Source organism: Leptopilina boulardi, unplaced genomic scaffold (genome assembly GCF_019393585.1).
Source record: "Leptopilina boulardi isolate dan_hultmark-lab unplaced genomic scaffold, ZJU_Lbou_2.1 LbouV2_362, whole genome shotgun sequence".
NCBI classification, from domain to species: Eukaryota; Metazoa; Arthropoda; class Insecta; order Hymenoptera; family Figitidae; genus Leptopilina; species Leptopilina boulardi.
Window position 1 is genome coordinate 4,316,194 of NW_026137932.1, and position 14,622 is coordinate 4,330,815.

The following is a 14,622-nucleotide window of genomic DNA, read 5'->3' on the forward strand; positions in this document are numbered from 1 at the left end:
CTTCAACCTGGAATGCTTAATATTATATGGAATTAATATTATCGTTAAGTTGTGATTAAATTTCATAAATATTTTCCTAACATTGCAATTAGAATATTTCTGATTATTTATTATATATATGTACACTTTAAAGAAATTTTATCTTTAAGAATGTCTTAGACATTCAGGAATCTTTATGTTTATATTAATAAATAATTGATTTTGCTAACAATGAATAAATGATAGGACAGTGGCCTCGACTTGACACCTGTTTTCATGGGATTATAAATATGTTGCAATATTATATGATCCATGGAAACTGCATTCCTACTCCATGACAGAGTATTCATAAACCAAAGAGACAGGTAAATAGCTATTAAGACGATTGTAAGAGATCACTTTGAGCACGTACGTTTGGATAAGAAGAATTTTAAAAAATATCTGAAATTAATTCAAAGAGTTAGTGTTTCACTTATTCTTCATCGAAAGGATGACTCTAAATGAAAGAAGAGTTATTGTGCTTCTCAGTTTTATTGTCCTTATTGTCATTAATTATTCTGAAGCAAAAAATTCTGATTGTAAAAATACATTTTTGGAAATTATGTTAGAACTTTGTCATGGTTCACGGTTGAAAAGAGAAGTACATATTCCAAGGAAAAAATATGGTAATTTATTTACTGGACAGAAAGGAAGATATTCGTCAATTTTTATTTATTTTTTTTTTTTTTTTGAAAAACATTTATATATTCATCATATAATATAAAAATTCATCAAAATAATTAAAATTTTCATTATTAAGAAATCAGAATAATTTAATTTTTAAAAATGATAATCATATTTTATATTTACGATTGTTTATCTCATAACTATTTACTTACAGAAAGTGGATTTCACTTAAAATATCTTAGTATAGAAATATAAAGTAATTTCATCTCTCCTTTTTTATTTGCGTCTGTTTGATAAATTTTAGTAATTAATTATTTTAATATTTTAGGATTTAATTAAATCTTTTTGAAGGGGATACATTTTTTTAATTAATGGCCCCATTAACTTAATTGTTAATAATTAATTCATTTATTTAATTTGATTAATTTACTTAATTAATTTTATAAATTTTTTTAATTAATTTAATCAATTTTGTTAATTAGTTTCGTTAAGTAACTTAGTTAATTAAATTCTTTAATTTATTTGATTAATGTAATTAATGAATTTAATTAATTTAATTACTTTAGTTAATTAATTAAATTAATATTTATAATCTTCATTTACTTTCCCTGCCTTACTACTAATTAAATTAATTATGGATTATATTTTAATAAAACAATATATGTATGCAGTTAGCTATTTTATCATTCCTTTTTCTACATTTAGTATTAATTCTTGCATCCTCTTAAGAATTATATTATATATTAAAATAAAAACAACCCAAATTAAAATATAATAAATAATGCCAATTGGAAAATGTTTTAGTTATGGAAAAACGCTATAGAAATAAAAGAGAATCACTGGCTTACATTCGAGACAAATTAATCACATTTCAATTTACAAAACTTCCAATTGTAAGTAACGATATTACTATATATTCATTTTCTATACTCTTTCAATAAACGAAAAAAAATTTGTACATAGAAGTAAAAATTAAATTTTAATAAAATTAATGAATAACGCTTTATCATGCATGTATAGAATTGATTCTATATGATATTTCCTATTAATTTTTAGATAATTTTTTTGAATATCACTATTTACTAAAATATTTTGAAATATTTAAATAGGAAACGGGAATCGACGCTATTTTCAATTTAACTGAGGCGGAAACGGAGGAAATTATTGGAGAATATTTTACGAGAGTTCCGAGATCATCTTTCACCAAGCAAGAATTAATGGACAAAGTAGCTAAATGTTGTAGCAATATAGAATACTGTAGAAAAAATCCACTTCTTGTATGTAATAAGACATATGAATCGAAATAAAAGAATTTTTTTTTTTAATATCAAAGTTGGCTATTAATAATATAATTTATAAATAGAACATTTTGTTAAAAAGTAATGTTTATTTACATTTTCTGCATAAAGTACAGTTTAAGGCACCAAATATACATTACATTCCTTACATTAATCATTGCACAATTATATTTTTTAACTTAATTGCAATTCTTATCCTATAATCTAAATAATAATTATTTTACTTTACTTCAAACCTTTAGATTCACTCGCACAATATTTTACATGAAAAACAATAGTTCCCGTGCCTCATTAAAAATTACTTAAAAAATATTCAGTCATTATTTTTATATATGTCATGGAATTTGTAAAGTCGACAAGAGACACGAATTTTCCCACGAAATGTTTTTAAACTATGATTTTAAAACTGATCTCCGATTTTCTTTATTTTCTCACAATCAGTTTAGATTTAGAATCATAAATAACTTCTGCAATTTTTTTTCCATCATCCAAATTTTTATCCGTTTCGAATAGCTTGAATTAACGCCTTTGGATTCTCATCTTTTATTGCCGCCCTACATCGATTGATTGCATTAGTCGCAGCACTTCCAACTAGAATTAAAATTCAAAATATTATCAGTAAGTATAGAAAAGTCACGAGTATTGTTATCAATATTCAATTTTTATTTAATAATGCCTGTTTTTTGATGCCGCATGGCACTTTTTAAATATTAAACATGGGGGACCACAAAATATAATTTCTGAAATTTTTAATTTTTCTCTGATGATAGTAAAAATATTTTAAATCTAAATGATCACCAACGTATCTCACCAAATACTTTTAACATATTGTTGATTCTCTCTGATCCTCGCAGTATTAAACTTTTTATTTTATAATAATTCTTTCTTTTGCGATATTTTATTACCGAAATAGAAATCTACATTACCGACTGATGGTAAAACAGGAAAAAATGATGCCATAAAAAATTACCGACATAGAAATCTACATTATCGACTGAAGGCAAAGCTGTTTTACTATCAGTCGGTAATGTAGATTTCTATGTCGGTAATTTTTATATCATTTTTCTGTTTTGCCATCAGTCGGTAATGTAGATTTCTATGACGATGATAAAAATTATTTAAACTGTATGAATGTGCGACAAATTTGTTGCAGATTTATAGTTTCCGATCCCTCAGGAGTCATAAAAAGTTTTATAAAATGTGACTGGGAAAATAATTAATTAAACGATATATTAACTACATTATTTTATTTATCAAAAATGTTTTACCCTATTTTTTAATATACGATATTAATAATCTAACTTAAAACTTTAGATAAAAATTATTATTTTGATAATTCTAAATGTCTTTTACGTATTTACAATTTAATTTTTCCTATTTCTCTCATGATACGTTTATAACTTTCATACTTTTCAATACTTTCATGTTTGAGTTGAACTTTTAAAACTTTACCCATTCCTTCTATTTCTGCAACTACAGTTGATGTAATTTCAAATTTACTACCAGGTAAAAGAATTACTTTATTTTCATTAAATTTTTCAAATTCTTTAATTTCTTGTTTGATTATTGCACTAAAATAAGGATCGGTAAATTTTATTTCATAAAGAATATTTGTAAATCCATTTGATGCGTACGACGAAAATCGTGTGGCAGATGTTATACTTGTTGAAGTTAATGTAAATTTTTGCAAAATAATACGTTTTCCTGTAGACAGTTCATTGTTAACAATATCAGTAGATTTTGAATCGATTTGAAATAATGTGAATTTAAAATCCTGTATTAAATCATCAGATTGTCTTATGGCTAATTTATATAAAGCAAGTTTCATAAGTTTCGCTTCACGTGTATCACCAGTTATTCTCGTATCTCCTGATGTAGCAAAATTTCGTATAGCATAGTAATCTTCAAATGTGACCGAAAAACCTGCTTTTTCATCATTGAAATTTTTAATTATATTTTCTATCGATGTTCCCTCTTCAATCTTACATCTTTCTCTGTACGTATAAAGAGAATTAATTCTTGATTCTCCATCAATGATTGTTATATTGTTATTATCTAAAATTATATCATACCGAAGTTTATTGAAAAGATCGGAATTGTCTATTTTACAAATTTTACTCCAATCAGATTGCTCGAAAAATTTTCTTTCATGTATCCAATGTATAACAAAGTAATATACAAATACATTTTCTTTTGGTAAAATGTATTTCTTCAATTCATTACGTATTTCATCTTCGGATAAAACATTTTCACCATCAATAATTACATTATGTTTTAATAATTGTAGTGCATCCTCTCTTTGCTTAAGTAGTTTCATTAAACCCCAATGTCTTGAACATTCAGTAGAATGTTTTGTTAATTTTAAATATTCATTATCCAAACATTTTTCATTATTGTTATTAATGTCAGAAAATATCCCAGAAAACCGTATTCTTGGAATTATACTTCGAAGTTGATTATTAATTTCATATAAAAAATAATTAAATTCATATTCAAAAGTTACATTATTTATTTTAACATATTTTTTCCCATTTTTTGGAAAATCGAGAATCATTGTAGTAAATATTTTCTCTTTAGTTTCATAATTAGTTCTTAATATTGCAGTTCCCATGTCATAAATATTTATGAACTTATAGCCAAAACTGGTATTAAAATACAAACTATTTGCAAACAATGTTCGATCTCTATTTTCACCAACATTTCCAATGTTTCTGACATAACTGTATTTCATAATTTTCATTTCATTTAGAATATAATTAACGGATGTAAAATTGTAATTAATTTTTCCCCTTAAATCATCAATGAATTGTGATACTAATTTAATACCGTCTTCAGTTATTGAAATTGCTTCAAATTTAGGATCTTCTAGATGTAAAGAAATTTGATTATAATATACTTTAATATCTGTTTTATTTTGCAACAAAGCTTCAGATGCATTTTGTATTAGTACTGATTTTTCTATTACGTTAGTAATCATATCTTTTATAAATATTCCTTTGAGAGTTGTACCAAATATAGAAAGAAGAGATTGCGTATTTGGATGTGTTATATACGAAGATATATCTTTGGTAAATTTATTTAGAAATTTTAAATTATTTTCTTCACATAAATTTTCTTCATTATTATAATAGTTGACGATTTTTGATAAACAAGGATAAAATGGCACCAATGATAATCCAAATTCCTTCCACCATTCATTATTTTTTAAACTGTAGTTGGAAAGATTTAAATAGGATTTAAAACGTTGTTTTTTGTATTTCATTAATTCTTCAGAAAATTCATTTATTCCTTCATTCGAAAACTTTAAAATAATTCTATTTGCAAATTGTATAAATCGATAAAGAGATTGACCAATTATTTTCAGAAATAATTGTGGATCATCAAGCTCTCTGATAAATGTAACAGAATAATTTTCTCGTATTAAAGCATAATAATCTGATGTTTTATTATCAATGTAATAAAATTCAAATAAATCATAAGACAAATAATGTAAATTATTAAAATTATCATTTACCAATTTATCATTAGTAACTATTAATTTTATTACTATACCAGTAAGATTACCAATTAAAATTTCATTAAAACATTTTTTTGTTAATTCTAAATCATAATTTCCGTATGTTTCACCCAAAGTATGAATTTGATCCTTATACCAATTATTTATGTTAGGTAAAACAACTGCAGGACTACAATCGTCAATTGTAAAATTTCCCAGAGTTTTATTCTTCTCATTCAAAAAAGTACAATTTAAATCTATAATAGATTTTGCCATTGCAGCTCGATTTTGAAAATGCGAAAATTCTAAATGCATTTGATATGTATAGTCATTAATTAATTGATGTTTTATTTGGTTGTAAGAATTGATTATGTATTCAAAAAAATTTTGATAAGCTGTCTCCCAATGAAGAGGATTAAAAATTACATTTGTTATAATTTCGTGTTTCACTTTATCTTCAGTAGAAATATAATAGAAAAGAGCTGGTAGAGCAAAAACTCTTAATGTCAAATGATCAATTTTCTCATAATGAACTAAATTCTTTATCATGTGTCCTACTATTATATATTCATCAAACAAGTTTTCATAAGAGTATCTAAAATTATTGTCATTAAAATAGGAATTATTAATTCTTCCAAGTCGAAGATACATTGAACCAGCTTGTGCAAAAATATAATCAAGTGATAATATACTGAGTTTAGTTTTTGGTTCAGGAAAAAATGGCATAATTATATCTGTATATATTCTATTAACAGATAATTCAGTAAGAATTGAATCAGAACCATATTCATTTTCGAATGTTGCATTTGCTAAAGTTTCTTTCATTGCTTGTAAAATATAATCAAATTTAAAATTTTTAACATTGCGAATTGTATCAGCCAAAAATCCATAGATATTTCCATATTTTTCAAATACAAGGGAAGTAATGATGTATTCAAACATTGTATTAACAAAAATTTCATCAACTTTTTCATTTTCTTCTTCTCCGTATAAATCACTGTCTTTTAACAAATTTCGAATTAATTTTTCAATCATAGTTGAATTATCATGATACTCTTCCAAATATTCATAGAGTGCATTAACAATTGGTATATGTTTATTTTTATTATCTGGTTGCAATTTTTTTTCAGTGAATAAAAAATTATTCAACATCGTTAAGTAATTAATGATTGGAATAAGTTGTACGGCTGCTAGTGGACTTCTTACAATTAATGTATCCATTTTTTTTTATTATTTTCTTTTTACTCGCTAATAATTTAATATTGAAAATTGTTATTAATGTACTGATTATTCAATTTTCATATCTGTGGGTAATAAAAGAAATTTTTGTTAATTAAAAAACTGAATAATTTAAACCATAAATAGCTAAATAAGATTTTCCTACCTGATGTTTTTCTTATATTAAAACATTGTACATGTTGAGAATAAAATTTGTGTATTTAACTTGTTCGATACAAAAAAATTTCAAATATGATATTTAACGTGAGTTATTGTTATGTATTACAAAAGTTATCCCAAATTTATAGACGTTTTTCTTATCAATATATTAATATACATATTGATACAAGTGAAAGTAACTATAACATAATAACCATTAATTTTATACGCGTGCACTTAATTAAATTGGAAAAATTGGTAACACATTTTTTGTGTTTTATAAAATTAATCAATTCTTTTTATTAATGTACGCATATAATTATGTTTCAATTTACTTAAATTTTTTAACTTCATTTACTTCAGAAAATTATATTAGTAATATTTTCTTATTCTAAAATAATAATATGTTGAAATAACATATTTTTTGGGAAAATTTATAAAATAAATAATATTTGTTTAAATTAAACACCTGCTGTTACTCATGAAACTTGCACAATAATTACTTTAAGCGTCCTTCAAATAGATTATACACATTGTATGATTATAATGTTTACCATATTTTTTTAAAGTCAATAAAATAATGTTAGAAAACGAATAATTATATACAATTACGTTCATTTAATCTTTTATTAAATATTTAAAAAAAAACTCCACAAAGTTTTAATTTTAATAACTGGACGATAGAGGAATAATTCTGTTTGATTACTTGGCTTTTAAATTAATAATTATTAAAATGAAAATCGTTAATTTTATTAAGGAAAATTATATTATTAAAATAATATATACATAATATGATTAATAGAAATTTTAAATGTTTTTCATACCTCTTATCCTGGAAGCATTCTGTACACCAGAGTTTAACTCTTTAAGTGCTGAAGTAAGTTCTTTATAATTGTTATCTCGGATCTCATTTTCTCTCATAAAATTTTCTCCAACATTTTGTAATTGTGTAATTCTTTTTCTCATTCCTTTTGCATCGTCAAGAATTCTTGAGTCTTCCAAACGAATCATCAGAGCTTTTAATACATTTGTAACTCCTGCCGCTTCAGTTTGTAGTTTTACTTCAATTTCTTTTAATTCTAGAAAATGAACAATAGAATTATAATTTTATATTCTCTTTCTAAATAAAACGCCATGATTTTCCTGCATCGCGTCGTCCTGTGAAATTATTTTGGTGATAGAAAAAGGCAATAGTTAAGAGTAACATAATCGGTAGGTGCAAAAATTATTCACAATTTAAAAACCGTATTGACAGTCTCAATATTGCCCTCGAAAATATTCTAAACAATTCCTTGAAACATATTTTATTACCTTTAACTTTTTCTAGAATTTCAACCATTCTTTTTTCCTCTGCTGGAAAATTAGCTTCCGAACTAAGTTCTACAATACCAAGATAATTGGCTAATGATTGAACAACGTCTCCAGCAAATGTTGGATCTGTAGTTAACATATTGACTCTTCCACTTGCGTTCACACTTAAAAAATGTAGTTTATTGTCTCTTAATCCACGCAAGCAGAGATCTAATCTTCCAGCATTTGGACCATCCACGTCTATTTCTAATTCTTCCGAAATAGCCAAACTTCTATTTAACCACAATGCAATTCGTTGTGGTCTGTCGCCAGTCTGAATAATTAAAAGTTTTTAATTAAGATTTAAATTATTTTTTCAATGAAGTCATGAAAATAATAATAATCCAAAATTAAAACCTCAAACTTAACACCAGTATCTTTTAAATCTTCAATTTTTGCATCAGCTGGATTTATTATTTCATACATGCAAAAGGAGGGTAACTGTTGCATAAGCTCATAAACCTAAAAAAGAACATAAAATAAATATGTATTTAAGAATTTTATCCAGAAATTACATTTTTAAAGAAATTACTTGTAATAAATCTGAACCAGGACTTCCTACAAAAGTTTTCATATGAATATCAATAGGACCATCTTTTGGTGGACGAAGTTCAATTTCCAATTCACCAGTCGGTTTTCTTGGATGAGCTACAAATGTTTCGCCCTCAAATATTTCTTCTGCAAAGACGATGGCACAAAATATCTATAAAAATATTATAGTATTTTTACTTTTTTTATATTCAAGAGGACATCATTAAACTATTACTATAACTTAACAAATAAAAAATACTTTATTCTTTTCGCTTGCTGTATAATTACCACTAGTCCAGGACCAGATGCTAAGGCTAAACGTACAGCACCTCTCGTTGAAGTTAAATTAACTGCTAATTTTGTGCCCATAAAAAGACTTGGAGTAGAAACTTGTCGTTGACGAATTTCCACTTCAAGTGCTTCTTTTTTAGTCAAAAGATGACGATAAAGTTCACCTGGTTCTGAAATATCCATAGTCGTTCCTGATAGATATCCACGTACTGAAACATATAAACATTCGAAGATTATGAGCGTACGTCTAAAATGGGAGTAATTGCAAAGTAGTACTTTGGCTAAATCCTTTATCGATTTCAAATGTCAAGCACTTGCCTTTTGGGACGTAACGGCCAGTGCAATTTCAGATCGAGATAAAAAACTTAAATTTAAAATCAAAATTTGAGTCTCAAGTTCTATAAGAACTGATCACTGTCGGCGTAAAAGACATGTTGCCTTCTGACCAATAGTTACTACTTTGGTTAATATTGAGGAATGTGGAATTAATCCGAAACAGTCCGCTTTAGAGTCGGGTTTCTATTATCCGGAATTAGTCCGGTTAAATCCAAAATAGTATTATTTGTGTGACTAGTAAATCAGGAATTAATTTGGTCTATAACGAAGTATATCGTTATTTAGATATAAGTCCCCAATATTCATTATATTGTTACGTCACCGTAACTTTAATATTCATATTATAAGATTACTTAAATCTATACCGAGTTGCGTTTTTCTTGCGACAAAATAAGGGTGAAAAATATATAGTACGACAATAAAATTTTATCTATTCTCTTACGAAAATTCAGTATAAAAGGACTACATTTTCACGGAGAGACCAGTTCTGAAATCCTCTTCATACGTATAACATCAACCTCATTCTTGGTACCAGTCGACGTCTTCTAGTTCAAGTGCATAATTTTCTTATACGAAAGTGAAAATCAAGTGTCAAAATCCTCTACATTAAACGAGGATCTTTACTTCTCATTATATTGGGCAATTATCCATTCTTCCTTTTTTTGGAAGAGACTCATTATTGGGAGTTTCATCACGCCTAATAGAACTCCGGACTTGCGGTTATACCTGGGCCCGTCAATCTTCCGGACGTCATAAACTCACGCTGGTACCAGCTCTTTTCCTGTGACAACAAAGGACACAGCAGTGGTACTTTTTCTTTCAACACACCTACTACTGAATTTTAAGTTGAATGCAGAACTCTCTATTTCCTGGATTGGTTGGTTCGAGATTCCCTCTCTCTCTCATAAGAACGAATTGTTGTAACTAAAAATACTTGTCTAAATAAATTGTAACCTAATTATAAAATTAATCACTATTCTCTTTCTTTCCTGTACCCTTAGTTCAGAGCCTTCTGCTTTGTAAATGCAACAGGAATTCACTGAATTAATTTTAAGAAGATCTTTTTTTTATTAAATTTGAATTTTCACACTTTTTTAATTTGGACCAAATCGACATCAAGATTCATGAGAAAACCTTTTCACCGATCGTCGAATTTATTTTTTGTCGCGATTTATAAATGTTCTTTTTGATATTAATTTTTTTTTTTTGGTTGGTAACGAAATCTCCTAGGAGAAAAACAAATAACATCTTTTTGTTCATTCTTTAATGTGATTTTGTATAAATCAGACGTTTTTGTGTCTTAATAATTTCTTTTAAATATTGGAATCTTCATAATAATTTTGAAGAAAATAAAGTATAACATCAATTCGTAAAAAGAAATTTAATATAATTAATAAAAAAGGAAATAAAGAAATTAATTTAATAAGAAGAAGGAATTGTTTGGAAATCTCTATTGGAAATTCGTTGTCAACGGCCATTTTAATTCAATTAATTTTTTGAATTTTCTGGCAAAATTTTATATTACATAATTATGAATGTTATTTTAAAATTGTTCTTTGCTTGATTTTTCTAATAATGAATTTGATTTAATTTTTCTTTTGAATTTAATATTAATTATCATTAAGTTTAAAACTTTTCAAAAATGAATTTATTTTTCTAAATTAAATTAACTGAAATATCATTCATTTGATTTATATTTCAATTTTTCCTTTCATTCCTCGAATTAAAAAATCCTTATTCTTGAATAAGAATAATTAAACCATTTTTTTTCTTATGAATATAATATTTTGATATTATATTGAGTCTAAATTAAATTTTTATCATGTTTAAAAATTAAATAAAGAAAGTTATTAATCTTTTTCGAAAATTTTATGTTTTATTGAATATAAAATAGAATAACCTTTTCGAATATGGTTTTACGAACAGCCCTCTCTACTGTTAACCAAAAATTGAAATATTTTCCAGACTAATTTAACGATTAGAAAAAAATTTATTTAATTGATTTAATATTTAATTCTTTTATTCCTTAATTATTTATTTTTTTTATTTTATCCCAAAAAAAGGACTGGCGCCCAAAAACAATTTATTCAAGTAATAATTTATCTCTTAATTATCTTAATTATCGAGTCTTCCCTTCTATTCTTGATTAATTTTTTTATTAATTCATTAAATTAAATTATAACAATACCTTCTCCGTTCTCAGATACAATGACTAAATCTGCTCTACCAGTTCTTCTATAATCGGCTTCAACAATTCCTGCAATCGCCGAGTTTAATTGAATTCGAAAAATAATTTCACCAGTTGAACAAATTCTTGCATCAACTTTACCATTTGTCCAACCAGTAATTAGTTCCAAAACACCATCACCATTTATGTCAAATGTTTTCATGGACGTAATTTTATGTTTTGACTGTAAAAAAAAATTACAAATTAAAGTTACAATTCTTAACTCAAATCAAAATAATGTAAAAATTATTTTCATAATTTTTTTTTAATAAATGAAAATTTTCAAAATCATTTAATAAATGTGAAACTCGCAATGAATTATTGAGAAATTAAAATAATTAATTATATAATTTTATAACTATATTCTATATTTTTATTTCCCATGTGGAAAATAGTCATGGCACTATAACGATACTCTCTAGTTTTTCTTGATACTATACTGGCGCGACATAGATAATCTGTACAGAAACTATCTAAAAGTGTAACGATTTGATAGGCTAGTTACTATGTAGTTTTAATATATAGTTAAACTAGATAGAAACTATATCGTAAATCTAGAATTATCTAGCAGACAGGAGAAATCCATCTCTACTATTGGTCCTCAGCAAGTAATGGACAAACAAGAAATGGAAAAACCAATGAGAAGCTTCATTTATTAAAAAGTGTAGAGGGAAAGAATATTTTATTTAAAAAATAATTATAATAATGATATAAATATAATAAAATTATTATTATTATTGTTATTATATACTTAAGTATATTAAGGAAATTAGTATTTTTTTATTTGGAAGCAATATAATTAACAAAAAAAATTCAATAGTAAAAATATTTTTATATTGCTTTATTAAAGTTTTCTTATTATTAAGCATTTTATATAAGCGCGCTTTTTTCGACCTATAAGAGAGTTGTCGTAACGCAAGCGCAGTAGCGTTTAGGTAGGGTCATTGGCAACTCTGACCGTGACGCAAGCGATATTTTAGGTTATGATGATTGTTTTTGTTAGCAGTGTTGGAAGAAAGTTAATATCAATAAATCACTTTTCAGAAGAGTTACTAAAATAAAAGTAAAATTGTTGACAAGTTTATATGAATAAATTATATTTTACTGAATTATTTGTGTTATTATTTGTCGTTCAAAAAGTATTGGTCAGAGCATCAACATTGCCTAAGAAAATAGTAATTAATTTTAAAAATACAAAATTTAATATAATATCAACTGTCTCAACCTGCATACATCTCCCCTATAAAATAATTAAATAATAATAATTTATATTACATAGTTGTATATAGTTTACGAATTTATAAAATTAATTAAATATATATGCTAAAGTAATAATAATTATAATTTTATATGTATTTCATGTATATATTTTAAATAATAATTTATTAATTATTCTAACATATAATATTTATAATATAATATATTCTTAATATTGAAATTCTGTACAGTTTCTATACAATTTCTATACAGTTAACTACAAGCAAAAAGGTTATGTTAATTCTGTTTAAACTAGGACTTTTCTAGATAGTTTTGTCACAATTTAACTAGACAGTGAAACTAGATAGTTTCACTGTACAGATTCATGATAATATCTGTATAGTTGTACGTTTCTTGTTAAACGTTACAAAAACTTTATAGATAATATGTCGCACCCATTGCCAGTCTTCCATGATTATTTTCTACATGGGTTGTGTCCTTATTTTAACTTTTACATTTTATTTTTATTCCTCTATATTTTTCATTTCTTTACAATTTATTAAATTTTTTATTAACATTATTAACATAATATATTTATTATTAACATTTTTTTTATTATAATTTTTTTTTTAAATTTAACAATTAAATAATAAAAAAAAACTTTTATCAGTTAACTGCTATTTTACCCCCATTATTTTTATTCTAATGAAAGCAACGTACAAAATAATGACAGAAACGTCCTAAGCTAGGATCAATTATAAGCCAATAGAAATTTTGCTCCGCCCTTGAAAAATTTTAAAATCATCTTCCTTTGATTTTAAAACAGCTTAATTTTCTATAAACTTCCGCAGTATTTTTCTAATGTTCACAAATTAAGAAGGTTCTAAACATTCGCAAGTCATAATAAGTTTTAGAAGATTCAAAAAAAAAAAATTCTAATTTTAATTTATTATATTTATAAATATTACATTTTAAATATCAAAATAGAAAAAAAAATATTTTCTTTTGTTAAATATTTATATTTAAAAAGAAAAAAAAATCATTAAAACTGTGATAAATATTATAAATGCTGTGATTCAATTGTGATTAAATTTATATATAATGAAGTGTATGAAAATATTCTATTTGTTTACATTGATATTCATCATAATGAAGAGTGACAATACATTTTCAATGCCAATAAAAAAATTTAAATACAAACTCAATCAAAAAATACAATTGTGCTCATATGCACTGAGCAATTTATTATCAATGTTTTGTGAAAATACAGGATTTAATTCACCATTAGAACAATTTAGAAGTGCTGAAATTTATTATCCTAAACAACAAACAGGAATAGTAGATGAATGCTGTCGAAAATCTTGCACTATTGAAAATTTATTATTATACTGCAATTAGAAAAAATATAATATAAAATAAAAATTTAAACGTACGTTAAGTAAAATTAAATTATTTAAAAATTATTTTTCTTTATAATTAAAAAAATTAATTAAAATTAAATTATTTGAAAATTATTTTTCTTTCTAATTTATATTATTATTCTATAGTTAAATTTCATTTTTCCTTCATTACTATTCTTTCTAAATTAAATTTTTCATTTATTCTATTTTCCTTAATTGTCTTTTCTCAAATGGTTTTTAGTTAATTGCCTATAAATATTATTTTTCCTAATTATCATTTTTATCCTAATTAGCATTAAGCTTCTTCAATTGCTTTCTCGCACAGAGAATTTAAAATGCAAATTTCTTACATTATTTCTTTTGACGCATGTTTTTATCTAAAGAATTCGAAATTTTTTTTTTGAAAATTCAATTTCTTTTATAAATTTCTATTTCTATTATTATATTTTTATAATATATATTTGGTATATTTAT

At 24.7% G+C, this 14,622-nt stretch overlaps 3 protein-coding genes across 5 annotated transcripts in view; 2 read left to right on the plus strand and 1 right to left on the minus strand.

Annotated features, from left to right (window-relative positions):
• The window catches only part of LOC127286821 (egg protein CP422-like), a 77,049-nt gene that overhangs the window by 51,440 nt on the left and 10,987 nt on the right, over nucleotides 1-14,622 (plus strand). The window lies entirely within an intron of this gene.
• On the plus strand, nucleotides 371-1,957 carry LOC127286820 (uncharacterized). Its single transcript, XM_051313422.1, has 3 exons — nucleotides 371-644; nucleotides 1,450-1,538; nucleotides 1,755-1,957. Exons 1-3 carry the CDS (start codon nucleotides 470-472, stop codon nucleotides 1,950-1,952), a joined length of 462 nt encoding a protein of 153 aa, XP_051169379.1. The 5' UTR covers nucleotides 371-469; the 3' UTR covers nucleotides 1,953-1,957.
• Nucleotides 2,013-14,622, minus strand: part of LOC127286812 (Bardet-Biedl syndrome 2 protein homolog) — a 61,020-nt gene continuing 48,410 nt past the window's right edge. The window contains exons 5-12 of one of the 2 annotated variants that reach the window (XM_051313411.1): nucleotides 11,654-11,735; nucleotides 11,513-11,581; nucleotides 8,986-9,197; nucleotides 8,699-8,869; nucleotides 8,524-8,628; nucleotides 8,128-8,440; nucleotides 7,641-7,895; nucleotides 2,013-2,534 (exon numbers count right to left, since the gene is read on the minus strand). In XM_051313411.1, coding sequence (XP_051169368.1) covers nucleotides 2,440-2,534; nucleotides 7,641-7,895; nucleotides 8,128-8,440; nucleotides 8,524-8,628; nucleotides 8,699-8,869; nucleotides 8,986-9,197; nucleotides 11,513-11,581; nucleotides 11,654-11,735 — 1,302 coding nt within the window. In that variant the 3' untranslated portion in view covers nucleotides 2,013-2,439. Of the gene's footprint in view, nucleotides 2,535-7,640; nucleotides 7,896-8,127; nucleotides 8,441-8,523; nucleotides 8,629-8,698; nucleotides 8,870-8,985; nucleotides 9,198-11,512; nucleotides 11,736-14,622 lie in introns of both variants that reach the window. The other variant, XM_051313410.1, reaches the window with a different exon arrangement.

Coding starts and splice junctions, on each gene's coding strand:
- LOC127286820 (XM_051313422.1), top strand. CDS start 470: ATGACTCTAAATGAAAGAAGAGTTATTGTGCTTCTCAGTTTTATTGTC. Junction 645..1,449: donor TATTCCAAGGAAAAAATATG/GTAATTTATTTA, acceptor AAAATGTTTTAG/TTATGGAAAAACGCTATAGA. Junction 1,539..1,754: donor AATTTACAAAACTTCCAATT/GTAAGTAACGAT, acceptor ATATTTAAATAG/GAAACGGGAATCGACGCTAT.